General features: G+C 40.6%; 1 protein-coding gene across 1 annotated transcript in view; it reads right to left on the bottom strand.

Moving 5' to 3' along the window:
* Positions 1–1,345: 1,345 nt before the first annotated feature.
* jak1 (Janus kinase 1) overlaps positions 1,346–11,595 on the bottom strand; it is a 36,467-nt gene continuing 26,217 nt past the window's right edge. The window contains exons 17-25 of the mRNA XM_083970499.1: positions 10,056–10,207; positions 9,766–9,916; positions 8,777–8,865; positions 8,244–8,436; positions 7,604–7,728; positions 6,834–7,006; positions 5,644–5,761; positions 4,740–4,850; positions 1,346–3,684 (exon numbers count right to left, since the gene is read on the bottom strand). Coding sequence (XP_083826625.1) covers positions 3,568–3,684; positions 4,740–4,850; positions 5,644–5,761; positions 6,834–7,006; positions 7,604–7,728; positions 8,244–8,436; positions 8,777–8,865; positions 9,766–9,916; positions 10,056–10,207 — 1,229 coding nt within the window. The 3' untranslated portion in view covers positions 1,346–3,567. The remainder of the gene's footprint in view (positions 3,685–4,739; positions 4,851–5,643; positions 5,762–6,833; positions 7,007–7,603; positions 7,729–8,243; positions 8,437–8,776; positions 8,866–9,765; positions 9,917–10,055; positions 10,208–11,595) is intronic.

Here is an 11,595-nt window from a genome sequence, read left to right as displayed (position 1 = left end):
TTGGTTGTGCACATCCGCCTTGATTCTTATTGTTCCAGATGCCACAACGGCTCCTTGACCTCTGCACAGCTCAGTCTCATTTGGGGGAAACACCTTTTAAGAGGCGTCATGTGATGTGAAGACAGTCGTGACTCTTCCTGTCGTGCCATCACATCACCTTAAAGATTTTTATTTCTTGTGCCATCCTCTCAGATTTATCACATGATCGTCTTTCTTTCTTCTTGCACCTTCTCTTACAAGATGATATCCAAACATGTGGATCCTAAAAGTATCAGTTTGGTGCCATTCATCATCCTGAAAGCCTTTAGTTCACTTCACTTCTATTCCCCCCAAACAATCACAGACAAATCATTTTTTTTAGAGTTGAACTGATATTGCATCTTTAAACAGTGGCTCCCACAGTTTGATTGTGTAATAGAATACAAAATAGGGAAGAAATGCCAGTTGACGTGCGTGCGTGTGTGTGTGCGATGTCTCACTGAGACTGAGGGAGAAAAGGTTCGATCTCTTTAGTTCCTGTGCCTCTGTGCCACCGAGACGCGATGTCCTCATGATGATTGTACACTAAAACAACAGCACAAACAAAGCCAGCGTGTGCGCACACGGGCTGAAGGGTGTTTCTTGAATCTCGTAGGCGGGTGCAGTTTGCACCTCAGAGAGTTCACGATCAGTTCTGTTTTTGTTTTTTGTCTTTAGTTATTAACAGAGATATGATATTTTTGTGTCTTCATTTAAACCAGAGTAGAAAATCTTATTTGTAGTCTTTTTTTTTTTTTTTTGTAAATGTGCGTGTTCGATAAACACAAACTCGGCTGATTTGACTTCAGGTTAAAAACCCCAAAGTTGTCAGTTGTTGTGTAAACGGAGCCTCCTGCTCCTCTCAGCTTCAGTGTGCTGCCATTGGACCAGTGTGAAAACTACTACTCATCAGTGGTGAGGCTGCTGGAATTTGCAATATTGAATGACGAACCACTCATGGTGTGTGTGAGTGTGCGTTGATCACAAAGCTTTGCAATACTGAATATGATCTGATTTTCTGACACACTTTATTGGCTGTAGATAAATCTAGATTTGCTGTGCTTCTTGTTTTGTAAACAGTTTTTTTTTCCTTTTCCAAGTATGTGGATTTCTTTTTCCTATCTGACCTGAAATATATACTGTAGATTTTGCAGAAATTTTATATCACACTGACATTGATATTGTTTTACTGTGAATAAGGTATTTCTAGAGCAATTTCAGCATGCCTACGTAGATCTGTAATATATAGAACAAATTGTTTTCAGTATTGATGATGATAATAATAATGATGAAACTGCATTTGGACTGACACAGACAGAACACAACAAACATTGATTTTATTTATTTTTTCATTGTGTATTTATGGATACTTTTACCTTCCATAATTCATACTTTGGTCTTATATTTTGAAAAATATATTTCTTTTCTCTTATTTTGAGCAGAAGGAATTGTCTTTTACATTCCTAAATAAAATGTGGACTGAAGCTCATCTTTGTCTCCTCTTCAGCCCCTTTTTTTGTCGTTGTTGTTAATTTCCGCCAACATTCACAGTAAAAGCCGCGGGGTTGCGTCGGACTCGACTGACCGTTTTTACAAGTGGTGATATGTGACCGAGCGACACTTCACAGCTCCACAGAACAAACCCTCTGCTCAAACTGCATCGCCTATACACAGATAAAATACATCATCTATCATGGGGGAGGATTAAAATGAATATTTTACAAATAAAATGCAAATGTAACGATGTCTGCCAACAAAAGAAAAATTTGCAGAAACAATAAATGCCATTCACTGATAATCTTCAATCTCTCATTTCAGAAAATCTTCTCAACTCCTTCTACATACAGTCCTTTTCTCTCTCACTACTCATACATATATATCTGTATACATAATGTGTGTATATGAGTAAATGTATATAAAAATAATGTAAAGTATATTTGTGTGTGTATGCTGCCCTCAAGTGTCTCTCGCAGGTACTTCTCTTAATCTCTCCTGAGACACACAAGTTTTTTCTTTTAAAGATTTAGGTAGATTCATCAGTCAAGACTGTGTGTGTGCACTTGTGTGCGTGTGTTTATGGCAAAGGAAGCCACCACAGAGGCAGTGCATTAGCATCTGCTTGTGTGTCTACACAGATTTTTGTCATCACACGTGTGAACGACAGTCATGAAACGTGGCGAGATGGTCGTGTTTCCACCTGTGAGCGTCAAGTCCGTGTGTGTGTGATGACTACTGACTGCTCATTGGTTGAAACACCGACGTGGTCACTTGCGTGATGTGGTCTCTAAATTCTCCAGCAGCATTTTCTTTTCTGATCTCCAACTGCTGAAGATTTTGCAAAGAGCAAAAAAAAGAAACTTCTTGTCACTACTTCTGCAAAATCTCTTCCACCTCTGGTGGTTGGAGGAGCAGGACGAGAGCATCAGAACCATGTTTTAGTCTTTAGAAACCCGTAAATAAAAGAAAAAAAAAAAGAAAATGAGATTTTCTGTTCTGGTTCTAAAGTAGCTCACACTTCCTCTCTACAAAGAAAGAAATATTCATTCTAATACATTTCAGACAGACAGCAGACAGCAAATAAAGAGCAATCTGTGAGAATATTATATTTTCTGAAAATGGTTAAAAATGTCCTCAAGGTCAAATCTAAACCCAATTCATATCACAGGAAAAGACAGGAAAACATTAAATTGAATCAATGAATGAAAGAAAAAACCCATTATCGATTCATTGTTTTAACTGTAAAATGACGGCGACTGAGCAGCGAGGACGACGACGCTGCTGCTGCTAATTCAGTGACTGAAAAGATAAACATGTATCAGATATCGCTCCACAAACTAAAACAGATACATATCAGGTGATTTTTTTTTTCCTCTCCAAACAGGAGTGCATGAAACAAAACAGCAGTGGCACAAAGAAACGCTGAAACCAACATCTTCAGTATCTGTCGATGCCTGTGCTCCCGTCCCGTCCACTGGAGCACTTCTCTCTGCTGCACGACTGTGAGCGATAAAAACTGTTCCTCTCTCAGCTCGGTTTCCAACTTTGAGACTGATGTCAGTCCTGAGTCCACACTATTAAAAAGGCTCATTAGAATATACGAGTGACGAGTCCACGAGTTTGACACTTCTCACGATACAGTTACATGTGTTAGATAATCCTTGGAAGTCCTTTTGGAAGATAGGTCACATTAAGTGTGGGCGAAGGCTATAAGGTTCGATGGGATTTACTTGATTCATTAACGATATTCAGACGCTAAGTTAAGAAGAAGGAAGTGAAAAGTATCAGCCCAGCAAATAAAAATATAAAAAAATATAGCAGGCTAAATAGTAGTTGATTAGGACTTACACATTCTTATATAAGGGTTTTTAAAGAGTTAAATGTGAAGAAGCATGACTGAAGCTCTGACCCTTCAGATATGTCCCACTGTAAAATCAAAAGCAGCAAAAAGCTGATGCTGATCTCAGTCCAGTTCTGGCATTTGCATCTGCTCCCAGGTCCGCATGCAAGAAGTCCACAGCGCTCCCAGAGTCTCACAGAGCTGGAGGGTTGTTAAAAGTTTTGTTGCTGCAGCTGCTGCTGCATGTTGCTCAGCTCCTCGATCAGGCGCTTGAAGGAGATTCTCCTCTCGGGCGCCTGCTCCCAGCACTTACGCATCAGCTCGTAAACCTGCACAACACACACACACACACAGCGTCAGTGTTTATGTTGAGACAGAAGCTGTACGTGACAACCTTCAAAGCAGCGGTTACTCTCTTTTCCCCAAATTTAAATCTGTCAACTCTGTGGAATTCATATTTTTTTATTAAATGTGACATTTAACTGAAGCATGAACTGTTCAGAGACATTAGTCTGGTTTGGCTGATTCCTGATCTGCTCTTTAAGGTCAATAGAGACCACAGTACCTCCAAATGTTCATGTTTTAATAACTTAAATCATCTAACACTTGACTCCAGGGTAACTAAATATCTTCAATGTTGAAAAAAGATAATGGAAAGTGGATTTGTGTACGGAAAGCCAGGTTTTTCACAGGTCAGACTTGAGTTAGGTTTAGAGTTTAAGTAAAAGGGAGATTATTTCATGTTATGATATGTCCTGATATTTAAAATCATTCCATACAAAGTGCAAAACACAAAGTAGTCTCTAGGAATAAATAAGTCGGTCAGAAAACGATGTTCAAGTGAACTGTACATGTTTCCCGCACTGAATATTTGACTCCACTCAAAAATAAAGGAACACTGGTCGAGGTTCACTGCTTCCCTTCCTAACACTGACCACTGATCATCCTGGAGTTCGTTTAACTATTAAAGTTTCTACACACTGTGACTGAAACATAGGAAAATATAAAAAATAAAGAAACAACTGTGGTAGGACTGAGAGTGCAGGTCAAACCCCAGACAGTGGAAAACAGAAAATGACCTAGAAAATGTGAACGATTGAGGAACATGAAATAAACAAGTGTGACATTTTAACCACATGCTTCGTCTGCATAAAGATTTATTCACCAAATCTGTTTCTGTTCCTTTTTTTTTTTTTTTTTTACCAATATACCAACATTTCCTCCTCATACAGTAAAAACAGTTTTTTGTAATATTTGTAAGTTTAAGTTTCCTGAAGGCCAAACATTTAAATAAAGACATTTCTGCAAGATTGACTAGATAAAACCTGTGTCCTTGTCTTGTCATGATTGTGTTCATGTTTGTTATGAGAAGACGGTTCCTTACGGGCTCGGGACAGCTCTCTGGGCGTGGCAACCTCTTCCCCTCCTGCAGCACCTTGACCAGGCGGATGATGGTCATCTGTCCGTGGGTTCGACCAATCATACTGAAGAAGAGCTGTGTGGAGGAGGATGGGGAGAGGTTAGAGAGGAAACAACACATGACTCTGTTCAACACCGACTCCTTTCTGATTTAAAGAGAACCCTCCTCTCATCCATGTGCATTTGTTTACAACGAAGACGGCGAAAAATCAATACATGGAGCGGTGGATAACGTTATATTATACGATGTGTGCATTTGTGTAGTCTTAACCATCATAAACAAAAGATTGCAGGTTATGGAGCGTGATGTTGCAAGGTTGGTTTTCAGCCATGAGACGCCAGGTGGAAGGCAGAGAGCCTCCATTCTCACTCCTAACAAGTCATGTAGTTAACTATCATAATTAGTCCGGAGCTTTTTAATTAAGGTAAAAATGTAGCATAACCACGGGAGAAATCCTGCTTAGTTCCTCTTTAAATGTAGAACAGGCTGAAGCAACAGTTTCTGTGTGCTCCGCATGTTGTAGCTTTTTCTATTTCATCCACTTCACCTTTAGCATTAACCTGACCTGTGGCTGTGTCACTGCCTGCCTCCCTGTAATGGACGACGGTGGCAGATCCTCAACTTAGCTCTTATTCATTGGCGCAGCTCCTGGTGGAGTCTGTCATATTTCACTCTGGCTGCGGACCAGCACCATCTGCCACAAACCCTGGCTGTGTGACTGTGACTGTGACTGTGGGTGTGTGTGTGTGGTTGGTTGTTGTTGTTGCCGTGATGTATTCAGTTCTCTTATTTCAACAGGACTGGTTCATTGTGTGTTGGTTGGATGTGTATTTTTAATGTGTGTGTAATCATGATGATCCACACTGACCGTCATCGGGCTCTTGGACGAGTCGCAGTAGGTGATGAGCTCGTACATCGTCACCCCGAAGGACCAGACATCTGAGGCGAGGTAGAACTTGCACTGGGTCAGACACTCTGGGGCATACCTGCACAACACAGACATCAGGTGTTAACAGCATCAACTCCTGTTCAGTTCACTACGATCTGTAATACCGACTCATTTCTCACTTGTGTATTGTGGAAAATATATTTTCTTGAACCACGAATAATCGATCTTTTATTGCCAACACTAAACTAGCAAAAACAATCATCAACTTTAAATTGATACGGCAAATTATTAGCAGACAGTTAATCTGTTTTCACATCCAGCAGCATTGAAAGAACATGATTTATTAGGAGTTGTTTTTCTGGCCACCTGGTGAACATAACTCCAAAATCCACACTGTACAAAATTAACATCAATTAGAAAGGCAAGGCAAGGTAATTTTATTTGTATAGCCCGTTTTTACAAACAGATTGTCTCAAAGGGCTTCACATAGCATCATAACAACATCCTCTGCCCTTAGACCCTCACATCGACTGAGGAAAAACTCAGAAACAAATGAGTGTTGTTCATGTAGAATAAACAAATAATTTGTTTCTTGTTATGCACCTGCAACAAAGTCATAGATGTGTTTGTTTCAAGGAACTACTACTATAACACCTAAGTACTTTGTAGAAACCAGAAAAATCCCAAGACTCTCTCAAAGATCTGTGAATCAGGGTCAAACAGTTCACTCCCCTTTACAATACACTAATTTAATTTGTCGATGACTGAGACGATTCCAGCTCAGATGATACAAACCCAGTGTCTGGAAGCTGAACCGGCAGCTCGACATGGCTCCACCGTCTCCTCTCTGACTTGTCATTTCATTCACACCTTGCTCTTTACATTCATTTCCTTTGCTTTATGTCACCTGACACCGGAGTCAATCCATCGCAGAAAAGACTTCATTTAATTTGCACCTCAGAATTGATCATTTTTCCATATTTCACACAGTTATTCCCTCTTCACTTCATCTACTATAACCCGTCTGTAGTTAATTCATTTTCATTCAGGATCTCCTTCCCTTTTATTCCCTCCTTCCGTTTTCAAAGGGTTTTCTAACAATACGATCTCAGCTATCACAAGAGGTTCAAATTGACAGAGCTCTTCTATCCTCCCTTCCCTGAACTCACCAGAAAACGGGGCTGTCGTGGTCGTCCTTCACGGTGTAGTATCCGTCGTTGTCCTTGATGCTCTTGGTGAGGCCGAAGTCTCCGATCTTCACCGTGCTCTCGTTCTCCACCAGCACATTTCTGGCAGCCAGGTCTCTGTGGATGTAATTTTTAGATCCCAAATAGTCCATTCCCTGAGAAAGAGAAAGAAAAAGAAAAACACAGATTCAGATCAGGGTCTCTATCCATACAAGCTGAGAGTGACTGAAATGTTTGCAGATTAAAACCTGAAGCTGTTGATGAAAACACTCTGCATCAAATGTCAAATTAACTCAGTGTCGGAGCCTTTTGCTTAAAGTTTGGGATGTCTTCATGTTTTCCTACACTCTTATGATGCTCAATTGAATTCTTCTTTTCTCTAAAATAGTTTTATTTGACTTGTAGTGCACACTGTAACCTTCTAACATTGTAAACTGCCATACTGTATACATTAAGTTTATGATTGTCATTTTATTTTCAGATCATAACCTGCCCTGTTTGAAGGTTCCTGTTCATCTTTATCTGTTCATACAGTACCTTAATCAAATGATGAGACCATCACATGACTACAGTGTTTAAAAAAAAAGTTTCAACACTTCCTATATAGAGGGTGTGGGGCGGAGTGGCATTTAAAGAAGCGAGCACGGCTTATTATTTAAAGTAGCTCCACGGTCGTCAGGTGTAAAATGTTTCAGGTCATGGTGTTTCACTGTTAAATGTCAGCAGGTCTGAGGACACTGTAACTGTGTTACCTTGCATATCTGGACGGCGTAGCTGAGCAGGGTGCCGAGGCTGGTCTTGCTTTTGTTTCGGGGGAGATACTCCTTCAAACTGCCCATTGGAAGATACTCCATGATCAGCTTGCTGGCCTGGCCACCTATGAGCAGAAAGAGAGAGAAGAACAGGTTCATGTTTGAAGAACAAATTAGTTTCAGGTTCTTCTATAAGAAATACAGTCAAAACCTTACATTAAAAAACAGGTTTAAAGTGTTAAAGTGTATTTTTCTATCAAGGTGATGTGAAGAAGATGCGGCAAATTTGTCTAGAGCAGCGGGAAGTGTCGTTAATGCCCCTAAGGTTTGTTCAAAGTTTGCCAAACTAAAACAGATTTGCCAAGTTTGAGGTTTTATGTCGTAAATGTTATTGACGTCGTATGGTAAAATACAAAATGGTAAATACTGACATCATTTAAAGTAACTGGGAGCTTCTTTCTAAGTGAAACTGCTGCAAAACTGTTGTCTGACTCTAGAAGTTTGGTTCTACTTGTAAAACTGCGCGTCACATGCTAAAAACACATCTTTGGGAAACCTTTCATGTGATCTTAAATGTGTTTGTCTTCTATCCGTCTTTCTGTCTCTCTGTGTACATCTTTGTACGTCTGACCGATCTTACCTTCCTCTTGGCAGATTCCTTTATATTTAACAATGTTCTCATGGTAGAGCGCCTTCAGGATGTTGATTTCGCTTGAGAGGTTGTTGCTCTGCTCCTCCCGGTTCTCGGGCTTCAGCGACTTCACTGCCACCAGCTCGCCAGTCCTATCTCCCCGAGGGTCGTAGCGACAGAGCTCCACTTTCCCAAAGTGGCCCTGCACAGGGAGCATGAGAAATTGAAGTTGTTTGAAGAGTCATTTATTAGCTCGGCTCTGTGTGGCGCTAAATGTCTAAATACCTTCAGTTCTGCATCTGTAGATAATACCATCATCGTATTTTCTTTCATCCTTACAGCTCATTTAAAGACATGATTCACTACAAGACTGCTAATAATATTGATGCCATTCTTCAAATTCTTAGAGTACGAAATGCACTGCAGGAAATGTAATGCAAATCACCTGCTTTGTTTGTTTGTTTGTTGAAGTGATGATTGTTACAAATGATAAGATCTGTAGTGCAGAGATTAAAACACAAGGACACGCAGGGACACCTCACCTCTCCCAGTTCTCTGATCTTCCTCAGGAATCTCTTCTCAAATATAGTCGGGTCCACTTCAGAAAGAGGTTGCCGTTCGAGGGGTGGGTCTGAGATGTGAAAAAAAGATTAACACATCAACCTGGCGGCTCTTTTCTTCAGCAACAGCTCACTTGCATCATAGGAAGTCTATTGTGGTTGACAGTGTCAAAGTTTCCACTAGAATTTGGTTGTGTAACTGCTCACTTGTTCTCCTTTCTGCACAAATGGCCACTTTTATTGTTCAAGCAACAATTAGGTGTCATCATCATGTATTACACACACTTTATTTGTCTTGAGAGCAATTTGCAATAGACAAGGTGGTTTTGCACCTGTCTTAGGACTTAGACATAAGAAGGTCAGGCGTATTAAGCTTTAGCTTTAGTAAGACTGACTGCAGAATCTAATTATGGCCAGCAGGTGGAAGAAAAGAGTCCATGAAGCTGCAATGGGGCCCAGCTGAGGGGCAGATCGGTGATAATGCACCCAGTGAACTTCCTCATGAACACGAGTAAACAACTCTCTCTCTCTCTTTTTGCACTGTTTATGAGCTGCTGCTGCTGCTGCTGCTGCTGCTGCTGCTGCTGCTGCTGCTGCTGCTGCTGCTAGGTGAGATACAAAACATGCAAAACATTCAGCTCATATTCCAACTGAAAACAACCGTCTTGAATTTCTGACCCCTGTACCTGCTCGGATCCTGTCCTGCACTTTGCATTCTTGGACTGTTTGATCATATCTTAATGGCTCACATCTCTGCACAGTGTTGAGGTGCAAAAGCCTGACGCATGGGCAATAAAACCAAAAGTGCAGAAACAAGATGCTGCCTGAGGTTTTACTTCACATGAGCACGAAACATAACATGCAAAATTCTCTACTCTATCTCTCTATATATAAATAGTATACATACTGTATGTGTGTGTGTGTGCATGTGTAGACAATGCGTATAATATATTCATTTTGCTAATACATACTTTGTGTTCCTAGCGACTCGATATCTCTGACGATGCCCCTTAAGAAAGGTCTCTTCATGGGGTCGTAGTTCATGCAGAGGGTCATCAGATCAGCCAGGTCTGTGCAGTCTGGGGTGGCCAGTTGGCACTCTGTCTCATAAAATCTCTCCTTCTGCTCGGCACAGACACAGATAAAAGTGAATAGTAAATGCATGTTAGCAGACAAGGCGTTAAAAATAAATGATTAACAGGGATGTTTGGGATAGCTATCGAAGTTTTGATGCATCAATTATCTTGTGTGTGTCACATACCTCTGTGAGTTTCTTGTCTTTGAGGGGCACTTCTCCATCGTAGCAGATCTCCCACAGGGTGGTACCAAAGCCCCACTTGTCGGCCGCGATGCTAAGGGCGGATGTGTTCTTCACACACTCCGGAGCGATCCATGGGATACGATGCACACACTCTGGAGAGGTCAACAAAGTCAACTTGAGCGACAGTGAAACAACTAAGCACAGATCTGTTACAGTCAAGCTTGCTGTATGAGCTGCAGGAGACACACTCTGATCATTTTTGAATGCGCTGTAATGAACCCCCCCCCCCCCCCCCCCCTCCCTCAAGACAAATGACGCTCCTTTAAGATGTGAGACATGCCAATAAAATGAATATTTTGTATATTTCTCTTTCTCTGTTCTCTTCATACAAGTCTGAATGCATGCCTTAAATGATGTTTAAGGGTGTTGTTGTATTATATCCATCATTTTAATTGTTATATAAATCTCTCTCTTTTTTTTTTTTTAATAATAGATATATACACTAATCCTTCGGCACCTTTAAATGGATGCTGATGGTGGAGTCCACACACACAAAGGCGCAATTTAGACCCAGAGACTGTGCAATACTGAGAGGCAAGATGCAATAGGCTATAGGAGAAAGTGCAATAATTTTTTTTTTTTTTTTACTATAATTATTTATTACTTGTGTTAACCAGGAACTTGGTCGTACTGTCTGTAAGTGATCTCTGTTGGTTGTGTGCGTGAGTATGTGATATGGTGTATGGTTTTATAATCTGTATGCAGGATGTACAGCATTGATTGTCCATGACAATTTTCCCTCCGGGGACATTAAAGTTTATTTTGATTTGATTTGATTAATAAGACAATTAAAAAAAAATTTTAAAGAAAAAAAGTCAGCAATAAAGATATGAGTGTTTTTTGCGTAACTTGTCTCTTCTACCAAAAAACTACATCTGCAGGGTCTTAAAATAATAGTTCTTAGGTTTTTATAAGAAGAAAATCCATAATCCATATAATTGTTACAACAACAGGTGGAGAAAAACCTCCATGCTGAATACTTGTGTTAATGCACTGTTTGGAGGTAATGTTTGGGATGTGATTGCATGGATCTCAGCCAACACCATGATCCACACCAACAGTGTTTGGCTTTAAATATTGACTGCCTGCCTCCATGGCATCTAAAAAGCATTGGCCGCGTCTGACTGGAATATATCACTGACTGGAAGCAAAAGGCAACTCTCTCTCCACATCTGGCTTCTGGCTCCAGAAATCCATAACATCAGATGAAGTGGCATGTGTGTGTGTGTGTTAGCAAGTGCATGCAGCTCTGAATGAAATCCAGCATGACTGACGAGGAGTAAAGAGGAGGAGAGGCAGTTAAGAGGCTAAATGGAGACAGGAATGGGAGTGGGGGGAAGAGATAATTGGGTGTAATAGTTGGAAAGAAGGACAACAAAAAAAGCAAAAAGAGAGAAAGTGATGCATAGATTTGACGGGGTTGGTGTAAAGCAATCAGAGACTGCTGGGAAGAAAGGAAGAGTGCTCCCGGTGGGTTTCT

This window comes from Trachurus trachurus, assembly GCF_905171665.1.
Source record: "Trachurus trachurus genome assembly, chromosome: 4".
NCBI lineage: Eukaryota > Metazoa > Chordata > Actinopteri > Carangiformes > Carangidae > Trachurus > Trachurus trachurus.
The sequence above is the reverse complement of the archived record's forward strand: the minus strand, read 5'-3'. Positions and strand labels throughout refer to the sequence as shown.